We start from the raw sequence: 12,672 nt of genomic DNA, 5'->3' as shown, positions 1-12,672 counted from the left end.
TTGTGCTGAATGACAACTAAGAACCCATGGCTCCTTGCAAATTCCCCCAGAAACGAGATGTGAACCATGGGTTTCGGTTCGATACTATAGACACTAGAACGCTATGCAATCTAACTATCTCCTGAATGTATAACTTTGCCATTCTGCTCATGGAGTTGTTAACTCTGATAGGGAGGAAATAGGCAGTCTTTATCAAACGGTCTACAACCACCTAAATGGCATCCTGTCCATGCAACAATGGCAGTAATCCTGTAACAAAATCCATTGATATATGCTCCAATTTCCTTTCAGGGATATGAATGGGATGCAATAATCCCACCGGTCTATGATGCCCAGCTTTCACCTACTGGCACGTCAAACACTTATTCACAAACTCAGCGATCTCTCTTTTCATATTGCTCCACAAAAAATATTCTCGAAGATCCCTGTACATTTTAGTGCTACTAGGGTGCACTATATAAAGGGACCGGTGCGCTTTCTCCAAAATAATCCTCTTTATCTCAGGGTCGGCAGCTACGCACAACCTAGTGCGGAATCTTAAGGCCACATCATCTGAAATACTGAACTCTACCCCTTGTCCACTTTTCACTTGATCTATAAGCTCCACTAAGTCTGCATCACTCCTGTGAGCAACTTTAATCCTTTCTTGCAGGGTTGACTGTAACACCAGATTGGCAATAAATGCCTGGTGATCACCCTCCACCAGCTCCACACCAAGCCTTTCTAAATCCATCTAGATCGGATGCTGAATTATTCCTACTGACACTACTGTTCCCACTGATTTTCGGCTTAAAGCATCAGCTACCACATTAGCTTTTCCCAAGTGGTAGCTGATGGTGCAGTTATAATCTTCTATTAGCTCCAATCATCTCCTCTACCTCATGTTTAATTCTTTCTGTGTAAAAAAATATTTTAGGCTCTTATGATTAGTAAAAATTTCACACCTACCCCCATAGAGACAATGTCTCCAAATTTTCAACGTGTGGACCACCGCTGCTAACTCCAAATCATGGGTAGAGTAATTCTTCTCATATTCTTTCAACTGTCGAGAGACATATGCTATAACTCTCCCCTACTGCATCAAAACACATCCGAGCCCTTTATGTGATGCATCACTGTAAATTACAAAACCCTCTTCTCCTGAAGAAATCGTCAAAATCGGTGTAGTGATGAGTAGTTTCTTTAACTCTTGAAAACTCCATTCACATTCATCCGAACACTAAAACTTCACACCTTTCCCAATCAATCTCATTACAGGACCCGACAATTTAGAGAAACCCTCAACAAATATGCGGTAGTATCTTGCCAAACCTAGAAAACTCCTAATCTCCTGCATATTTTTCGATCGTACCCAATCCATTACAGCCTCAATCTTACTCGAATCCATCGAAATACCACCCCTAGATACCATGTGTCCGAGAAAAGTAACTTGCTCTAGCCAGAATTCGCATTTCCCGAGCTTTGCATACAACTCCTTTTTTTCCCTCAGCACTTGAAGCACTATCCTCGTATGTTCCTCGTTCTCCACTGGGCTCTTTGAATACACTAGTATGTCGTCAATGAACACCACCATGAACTAATCCAAATACTGGTGGAAAACCTGGTTCATCAAATCCATAAATACTGCAGGAGCTTTTGTCAATCCAAATGGCATAACTAGGAACTCGTAGTGGCCATACCGAATCCTGAATGCTGTCTTTGAAACATCCTCTGCCCTAACCTTCACCTGATGGTATCCAGAAAGCAAATCAATCTTTGAGAAAACCTCTGTCCCCTATAACTGGTCAAACAAATCATCGATATGGGGAGCAGGTACTTATTCTTGATAGTCACTTTATTTATTTCCCTGTAGTCGATGCACATTCTCATCGACCCTACCTTCTTCCTCACAAATATTATAAGCCCTCCCCAGGGCGATACGCTGGGCTGAATAAACCCCTTATCCAAAAATTCCTGCAACTGTTCCTTCAACTCTTTTAGTTCTGCCGGTGCCATTCTATACGGCGCTTTAGAAATCGGCGTTGTCCCTGGAATTAGATCAATAGCAAATTCTACCTCACGTTCAGGAGGTAGTCCTGGCAAAACCTCAGGGAATACATCAAGAAAATCCCTCACTACCAGGATATCCCCTAATCTTAACTCCCCTTGTGATACCTCCTTCACACAAGCCAAATATCCCTGGAAACCCTCTAGCAACAACCTCCTCGCCTGAATGGCATATAACAATTGTGGTGGGGTGAGCACACATGATCCCACAAATCTGTACTCCTGTTCTCCTGGAGGTCTGAACACTATCTCTCTCTGATAACAGTTAATATTGGCGTAGTTTGCAGCTAGTCAGTCCATCCTTAGAATCGTCTCAAACCCATGTATCTCTAAAATCACCAAATTAGCTAGTAAAGACCTCTCTTGAATACAGACTGGACAATTCCTAAGTACTTTTCTACACAACACTACAGCCTCACTCAGTGTAGAAACTGACAAACTAATGTCCAACTGCTGAGTTTCTATCCCACAAAATTTAACAAATTCCCATATTGCCCCTAAATCAAACAAGGTAGTAGCTTTATATGACAATATTGAAACAGCACCTGTCACAACATCTCCTGTCGCCTCAGCGTCTCCTAGTGTCAATGCATAGACTTGTGCTGGAGCGATATTCCTCTGTTGACCGCCTCGAGGTACCTGGTGACCTCCTCGGTATAGTCTAGGAGCAGGTGCACTCACTGGCGATACTCAGCAATCCCTCGCCATATGGCCAATCTGATGGCATCGGTAACATACCACCTCTCTAACCCGACACTCTCCGGGGTGTCTTCTGTAGCATATAGAACAGAGAAGGGGCATCGGTCTGTCCTGTACCATTCGATCTCCCGTCCCCTGTCTCCGATTTCCTCTGTTATCCTGCCTCCTCCAAAGCCCTCAGCTAGACCCTACCTGAAAATCTGGAGGTGTGGGCTTCTTTTTCTGACTTTATACCGCAATGCCTCTCTGTAAGCCACCCTCAATCACTGCAACTCTATCGACTATCTCTGAAAAAGTCTGGCCTCGGAAGCTTACAACTTGCTCAAACAGACTCTCATTCAAGTCCTCCTTGAATTTCCTTGCCTTCTTTTCTTCATCGGGCACCAAGTACGGGGCAAATCGGGACAGCTCGATAAATCTAGTTGCATACTGCAGTACCGTCATCTGCCCCTGCATCAAGTGCAAAAACTTTGCTGCCTTCGCACTTCTAACAGTAGTGGGAAAGTACCATTTGAAAAATAATTTCCTGAAGCGGCTCGTGGTCACCGCTACAAACTCAAGTCTCTGCTCCTCTGACAGTCTCACTGATCTCCACCAGTGTTTAACTTCCCCAGTCAACTTAAACATTGCAAACAATACCTTCTGCTCATCTATACACGAAAGAACTGCCAACATATCCTCTATATCCTGGACCCAATTCTCAGCTACTAGTGGGTCAGCTCCTCCGGAGAATGAAGGAGGTCTCATGCGCGTGAACTATTCAATCGTGCAGCTCTGCTCCCCTAAACCCCTTGTCATATCTGCCATCACCTGTTGGGTGACGCTAGTAACACTGCATCAGGGTCTCCACCACCCATACTGGAAGGCCCTGCATCATCACCTTCAGCATGTGCACTACTACTCCTTGGATCCATCCTGAAAATAATATAAAACAGTCTTAGAACTTTATCATCTCAATACCGTTAACATACTTAACAAACTAGGATCTATAAAATATTCTGCTATAACCATTTAACCTCCTCAATCCCAATTTAAGATTCAGTCCTACCACTTAGAAATAAGAACCGACGATAGTTTTCTATGACTTTCCTGAGATTGTCACCCCAGGAAAACTATAGAAATAATCATGGAATTTTCTGCCTCCGGGTCGCAAGATAGAACCCTAAACTCCAATCTCAACCTCTAACATTAACTGAATCATATCTTAACCTACACATCTCCTATTCTCCTCACAATCTATTCCTATATCTGGTATTGTATTTTGCTGTTTACTAAAGTCTGCAAAACCTAACAACCTAGGCTCTGATACCAAACTGTGATGCCCTGATTTTTATACCATTTTTTTCCTAATAAATAATAAATATTAATCAAACATTGGTCACATCAAAAACTCTGATACCATTGAAACATAACCCGACCCAAAGAGGGTACCTAGTAAACAATCTACAATAGCCCTAATAATGGAAGTCAATATTTATAAACCATTCAGAATACAAATAACCAGAGTTCTAACCACACACACACACACACACACACACATACACACACACATATCTAACACATTCCCAAAAATCAACCAAAACTCTAGGGGAAACATACATCCCTAGCTTAAAACACTCACCCTGTCTATCAGGGTACCAACTTCCCTCTATCTCGGAGCTCTATCTCCTGGTTTGTCACAGTTTCCTGAAATATTTAGATATTTTGGTGAGATACATCTCAGTAAGACGAAATAAATTATTTACAGTGTGTGGTAGTATGATTTTCTTTATATCATAATATACCAATTTCAGTGATAATACCATATGAGAAAATATACCAATTATACTCATAATCATATAGATATAAAACATAAGCTTTTATAAGCTTTAATTCCATTTTTTTTCAAACTCATCCATATGCAACCCATATTTTTCAGTGAAAGTTTCCGAGGATAGGGGAGATTACACGCTCATACATGTAGCTCCCCTCTGCTCTGATATCTTTTGTAACCTTACCCGATTAACTCGAGTGAGGCTGCAACTGGTACTTATCAGGGCACTCACCTTACTCAGTAAGCCCTTGGGTGGAGAGTTTTACTTCACTTTAATTATTTATGTTATTAAACTCACGCTCTTTCATTTATCATTTCCAGTTCACATCTAGCTCATGAGTGTCCTCGTTAACCAATCTATGTGTCGTTTGTAACTCATAGCTGCCCTGAGGATATTCTCCACGCCATGCTTCCCCCCATGGTCAAGGTTGTGTGGCCCGAAGGCTGGATTTAAACCACGGTTGGCCTACCCGGTTATATCAAAATAAGAACTCTACATGTTCGTCTATAGTACGATTGGCATACCGCAGCCTGATCCAGACCCATGGGCAGTAAACATCTCTCCGAAGGCCCAATCGACTGTCACGCCACACTTTTCCCGAGATCGTGTGGTTGCACTAACACCTCACTAGCAACGCTACTGTGCTCTTCATCAACAACCGTCCATCAAGGTTCTCATTTCCACATCTCATTATTCACATTTCGTATTCACATTTCAGTATTCATATTGCAGCATTCACATTGCAATATTCACATTCCAATATTCACATTTCAACTTTCACAATTGCTGTATTCACATTTTCATATTCACATTGCAGTATTCACATTTCAACTTTCACAATTGTAGTATTCACATTTCAACATTCACATTCTCATATTCACATTTTCAGTATTCATATCTCATCTCATAATGGTATATATCACATTTCAATATTCTCCTCATTTTCTATTTCTTTCTCATTTTTCAATACCCATTCCATTCTCATAATAGTATATATATCTCATTTCGCGAATTTCCATTTCTCAATAAAACATATCATATTCTTATATTTCCCCATTTATCATAGAAAGAATTTCTATAATCATATTGCATATTCCAAAATATCACAATTCAGTATTACTCATATGCCACACAATTTTATCTGATATTTGTATCGTAATAATTTTAGGAAAAATATCATATTCTCATTTTCACAAGCTAATTTAACTAGAAATTCTCAAAATGACTGTTATAATTTATTTCCCTTACGTGACTTACTAAAAGGTCCGTTAAAACCCAAATCTTACGCCCGCGACGCTCAGAACTCAAAACCCTGAAATCACATTTTCCCTAAATTAATCAATTCAACTCCCTAGAATAATAATTATTTTAATATTTCCTAGGCCCACACACTCCTGATACTAATTAAACTTTAAAAATAATTAATGGATATATTCCCACTATCCTACCCTAGCCTTGGAGTGGTGCCTAGGAAACCCAAATTAAAAATTTGCTCTGATCAACATGACGAGGATCGAACCTAGGACCCTGTGGTGATGTCCGATCATCGATTTGGCTAAAAATTTAAGCAGAAATTGAGGAGAGAGTAAGAGGTTACCTTACCCCGGAAGTGGTGCCTACGTCGCTCCTACGACAAATCCACTCCTGTGAAAATGTCGGTGGCGGAGAATGGAACCCAATGGTATTTTCTATTTTTCGATCGGTGCTTGTTAGACCGAGGAAATGGAGGACAGAGGGAAGGAAGAACGAAGGAGAGAGAGAGAGAGAGAGAGAGAGAGAGAGAGAGAGAGAGAGAGAGAGAGAGAGAACTGCAAGAGAGACGGTGGGGGGGCGTGCGCAGAGATGAAAGAAAAGGGGTGGTTTCTGCTTACTGAATTCAGGAAGTCTCAGGACTTCCTAAAACTTCATATATATATATATATATATATATATATTATTTAATTAATATTTAATATTTACTTTTTTTTTTTAAATCACTACAGTTTTGCTTGATTGTTTATGTGACGCCCCGAAACCTGCCAAGTGGGGCCCGGGTGCCACGTGTTCCAATCACCTGTATCTGATACCATAATTAACATGCACGCAATTGCACATAAATAAATAACCTCAAATAAATACCAGAGTTCTATATAACAACCCAAAAAAGAACACTACAACATCCAAATATCTATATCCACATCCAGCATTTAAAACATAACCCAGTACAAATACATCTGTATATATATACCAGTATCTCATAATACCCTAAAAAGAAACCACCAAATACAATCCCAGCCTAGACCTTCAAACCCAGTCTCCAGAATAACCTGAAAAATTGTTAATCCACTAGGGTGAGACACTTCTTAGTAAGGGTGGAATAAATTATAACAGTGTATGACACATGAGTTTTAATATCTACATATCAAAAGAAACTGCTTCTCACATAATATCAACAACAACTGAGAAAATGTACCATTAATAACATTCCTGACATCTAATGTCATACACACATCCAATATGTACAAGTACATAATTTTTATGCAGGTGAAAGTCCCCAAGGATAGGGAAGATTACCCACCCATACAAGTAGCTTCCCTCTGCTCTGGTACTAATAACTACCTACTGGAGCACTCACCTTACTCAGTAAGCCCTCAGGTGAAGTATTACCTCGCTGCCAATACACACATCTTTATTATTTTAAAGGCAAAGGATTCCGAGGATCGGGATGTCTACCCGCCCATACAAGTAGCATCCCTTTACACTAATACCAAGAAACTACCTAGCAGAGCACTCCCCTTTCTCAACAAGCCCCCGGTGGTATGTTTACCTCACTGCATGCACACACATGCATTCACAATATGCTATACTATTATTTTTATGCTATAATTAAATTCACATGGGCACAACACATCTACACAGGAATCATGCATCTCATACTTCAACTTTCAATGTCCTTAGTACGTGGCCCACACAGAACAACTGCGTACATGTCAGTACGTGGCCCACACAGGCAGCTACGTACTTCTTGTCTGCATGTGGGTCACACAAGCACCACTACCCACACAGGGTATATAACATGGCCCACACAAGCGACATTATCCACATAGGATATAACGTGGCCCACACAGGCACCACTATCTGCGCAGGGCACATAACATGGCCCACACAGGCGCCATTATCCACACAGGATATATAACATAGCCCACACAAGCGCCATTATCCACATAGGATATAACATGGCCCACATAGGCACCACTCCAACTTTTGCGACATGTGGCCCACACAAACACCACTATTCACCAGTATCCAATCCCCATGACCTACCCGTAGTACATCAATAGAACAAGCTCCTCGATCTGCCAATGTCCTACCCCATATAAATGACAATATGACGAGCTCCTCGACCTGCCAATGTCATATCATGATTTATATATACGCAATATAACAACCTCCTCATGCCAACATTATATTGAGATGCATACGAATAACCACACCAGTTAGTTCACACAAATGCATCAATGCATTTCCACATAGGAATCCAACATATCAATTCATTTCCCACACAGTATCCCAACAGATCAATACATTTCCACACAGGAGTCAAACATAACAATTCATTCATCATGTCATAATCATTCCAAACATCCCCACATGCAAACCCAAATACCACAGTTTTTCATATTCAATTTATTAGCAAAAATTACTCCCATGTCACACGAATTTAATATCATATGCAATTATCCCAAATATAAATCTTAAACAATATCATCATTTTTCTAGTAATCAGACTATTCTGAAAATCGTATAGAAAAATAATAAATTCCATATGCTCCTAAATAACCGGTTTACCTTAATAAAATACTGATATAATTTTATTCCCCATTACCTGATTTTCTGAACCACGCCTGCAGGGTTCCCAAAATTATACCCGCGGTGCTCACCCGAACCCTGATTCAATCAAATCAACCCCAATAAAATATTATTTTAACATTTCCTAATTTATAATAATTAATTTCTAAATAACCCATTTATCCTAATTTTGGGCTATTTCGACAACGACCCAACGAGAAATCTGCTTCGCTAGATTTGTAGAGAATCATCCCTAGACTCTCGTGGTGGTGTTCGATCGTCAATTTGGCTTAAAATTTAAGAAAAAATTGAGGAAAAAATGAGAATTTGCCTTACCCCAGGAGCTATGCCCACGTTGCTCCTACGACAAATCTACTTCGGTAGATATATCGGTAACAGAGAATGGAGTCTAGTGGTATTTTTGGATTTTCAATTGAGCGAGAATCCACCACGAAATCGTAGAAGGAAGAGGAGTGGAGAATGTGAGCTGAGAGATTTTTTTTTTTTTCTTTTTTTCCTTTATCTCTTACTTTACTTTTATATATACTTATATATATATATATATATATATATATATATATATATATATATATATATATATATACCCAAAATCCTCAAATTTCTTAATTTAATTAATTTTCTTAATAATAATGAATTAATTAATAATAATTATTTTTTTAATTATTATTATTGTTTTTTTTGGGTCGTTACATTCTCCCATCCTTAAAAGAATTTCGTCCTCAAAATTCTCTAATAAATTATAGAACAACGAATCAGTTTAACATTTAAATCCTCAATTGAAACATCAAACAACTAGCTTATCACCAAATCAATCTAATCCTTAAGTTCTAATTCTGAGTTCCAATCTCCCTGCTCAGAAACATCGCCGTCAACGGATTTACCGTGGTTTTCCGAAACTGGCCGGATTCAGAATCTCACAAAAGTCCATCAAGGGATTTCTACCTCTAAACTACGAAACAAAACTCAAAATCTCCTATCAATATCCTAATCTACCCATTCCTATTCTTATCCTTATTCATACATATACTCTGGTATTAATCAATCCTAAAGTCTGCAGAATCTATAACCTAATGCTCTGATACCACAATGTGACGCCCTGAAACCCGCCAAGTGGGGCCCGGGTGCCATATGTTCCAATCACCTATATCTGATACTATAATTAACATGCACGCAGCGGCACATAAATAAATAACCTTATATAAATACCAGAGTTATATATAACAACCCAAAAACAAACACTACAACATCCAGATATCCATATCCACATCCAACATTTAAAACATAACCTAGTACAAATACATCTGTATATATATATATCAGTATCTCACAATACCCAAAAAAAAAACCACCAAATACAATCCCAACCTAGGCCTTCAAACCCAATCTCCAAAAGAACCTGAAAAATTGTTAATCCACTAGGGTGAGACACTTCTCAGTAAGGGTGGAATAAATTATAACAGTGTGTGACACATGAGTTTTAATAGCTACATATCAAAATAAACTGCTTCTCACATAATATCAATAACAACAGAGAAAATGTACCATTAATAACATTCCTGACATCTAATGTCATACACACATCCAATATGCACAAGTACATAATTTTTATGCAGGCGAAAGTCCCCAAGGATAGGGAAGATTACCCACCTATACAAGTAGCTTCCCTCTGCTCTGGTACTAATAACTACCTACTGGAGCACTCACCTTACTCAGTAAGCCCTCAGGTGAAGTATTACCTCGCCGCCAATACACACATCTTTATTATTTTAAAGGCGAAGGATTCCAAAGGATCGGGATATCTACCCGCCCATACAAGTAGCAGCCCTTTGCACTGATACCAAGAAACTACCTAACAGAGCACTCGCCTTTCTCAACAAGCCCCCAGTGGTATTTTTACCTCGTCGCATGCACAAACATGCATTCACAATATGCTATACTATTATTTTTATGCTATAATTAAATTCACATGCACACAACACATCCACACAGGAATCATGCATCTCATACTTCATCTTCCAATGTCCTCAGTACGTGGCCCACACAGAGCAACTGCGTACATGTCAGTACGTGGCCCACACAGGCACCTACGTACTTCTTATCTACACGTGGCCCACATAAGCATCACTACCCACACAAGGTACATAACATGGCCCACACAGGCGCCATTATCAACACAGGATATAACAAGGCCCACACAGGCACCACTACCCACACAGGGTACATAACATGGCTCACACATGTACCATTATCCACACAGGATATTACGTCGCCCACACAAGCACCACTCCAGCTTCTGCGACACGTGGCCTACACAGGCACCACTATTCACCAGTATCCAATCCCCATGACCTACCCGTAGTACATCAATAGAACAAGCTCCTCGACCTGCCAATGTCCTAACCCATATAAATAACAATATGACGAGCTCCTTGACCTGCCAACATCATATCATGATTTATATCTAGGAAATATAACAACCTCTTCATGCCAACGTTATATTGAGATGCATACGAATAACCACACCAGTTAGTTTACATAGACACATCAATGCATTTCCACATAGGAATCCAACAGATCAATTCATTTCCCACACAATATCCCAACAGATCAATACAATTCCACATAGGAGTCCAACAGGTCAATTCATTTCCCATACAGTATCCCAACATATCAATACATTTCCACACATGAGTCAAACATAACAATTCATTCATCATGTCATAATCATTCCAAACATCCCCACATGCAAACCCAAATACCACAGTAATTCATATTCAATTTATTAGGAAAAATTACTCCCATGTCATACGAATTTAATATCATATACAATTATCCCAAATATAAACCTTAAACAATATCATCATTTTTCCAGTAATCAGACTATTCTGAAAATCATATAGATAAATAATAAATTTCATATGCTCCTAAATAACCGGTTTACCTTAATAAAATACTGATATAATTTTATTTCCCCTTACTTGATTTTCTGAACCACGCCTGCAGGGTTCCCAAAATTATACCCGTGATGCTCACCCGAACCCTGATTCAATCAAATCAACCCCAATAAAATATTATTTTAATATTTCCTAATTTATAATAATTAAATAATAATTAATTTCTAAATAACCCATTTATCCTCATTTTGGGCTATTTCCACAACGACCCCACAAGAAATCCGCTCCGCTAGATTTGTAGAGAATCATCCCTAGACTCTCATGGTGGTGTTCGATCGTCAATTTGGCTTAAAATTTAAGAAAAATTGAGGTAATAATGAGAATTTGCCTTACCCCAGGAGCTATGACCACGTTGCTCTTAGGACAAATCCACTTCGGTAAATATGTCGGTGGCAGATAATGGAGTCTAGTGGTATTTTCATATTTTCAATTGGGCGAGAATCTACCGCGAAATCATAGAAAAAAGAGGAGTGGAGAACGTGAGTTGAGAGAATTTTTTTTTTTTTTTCTTTCCTTTATCTCTTACTTTACTTTTATATATACTTATATATATATATACCCAAAATCCTCAAATTTCTTAATTTAATTAATTTTCTTAATATTAATTAATTAATTATTAATAATATTTTTTTTAATTAATTTTTTTAAATTATTATTATTTTATTTTATTTTTTTGGGTCGTTACAGTTTATTCCCATAATATTTTGTATATAAATATTTGATTGAGAATAACTTGTTTTTAACTTCCTAATCTTTGCATTCAAATCACAAGACTTGAGAGCTTACATACTTTATTTGATAAATCTTTTGCAAGTAAACCCTAAGTATCTGTTGTGATTATATTTGATAAAATATATGTGTAATACTTGATTAGGGTTTTGAGGTACCTTGCATATTCACTCGTTGAATATATATTATCTTGAATTAAATTTTTCAAGATCTCACTTGAGCATAAATACTATCATCTGTGAGTGCATCGATTATTTTTTGTGCATATTGGTACATATTTGCTTAGTTGAGAAACATTTGAATTGTACGAAATTTTATATTCATTGTTGTAATTCAGGCATAGCCTGAGGTGGGTCTTCTCCGCCCCTTTAAGGAGAGGTTGTAAAGGTTGAGGTCAACCCTGGTAATTTGACCTGGTATTGTAAATGGTGTCGCTCCACCCGATAAGTGATCATTAGTGGAATCATCGGGCTTGCGAGTTGAGGTGGGGACGTAAGTAGTATTGGCCGAACCCTGATAACATATCGTGTGTCTACTGTTAATTTTCAGCAGTTTATATTTCTGCACATGTATGTTATATA

At 38.6% G+C, this 12,672-nt stretch overlaps 1 protein-coding gene across 1 annotated transcript; it reads right to left on the bottom strand.

The window, feature by feature from the left end:
* Nucleotides 1–2,973: 2,973 nt before the first annotated feature.
* Nucleotides 2,974–3,492, bottom strand: LOC131151210 (uncharacterized). The gene has a single exon (XM_058102462.1). It carries the CDS (start codon nt 3,490–3,492, stop codon nt 2,974–2,976), a length of 519 nt encoding a protein of 172 aa, XP_057958445.1.
* Between the last annotated feature and the right edge of the window lie 9,180 nt (nt 3,493–12,672).

This window comes from Malania oleifera, chromosome 3 (genome assembly GCF_029873635.1).
Source record: "Malania oleifera isolate guangnan ecotype guangnan chromosome 3, ASM2987363v1, whole genome shotgun sequence".
Lineage (NCBI taxonomy): Eukaryota > Viridiplantae > Streptophyta > Magnoliopsida > Santalales > Ximeniaceae > Malania > Malania oleifera.
This window is presented reverse-complemented; position numbering and strand designations above follow the sequence as displayed.

Excerpts from the sequence above, each read along its gene's own strand:
- LOC131151210 (XM_058102462.1), bottom strand. The coding sequence starts at position 3,492 with ATGAGACCTCCTTCATTCTCCGGAGGAGCTGACCCACTAGTAGCTGAG.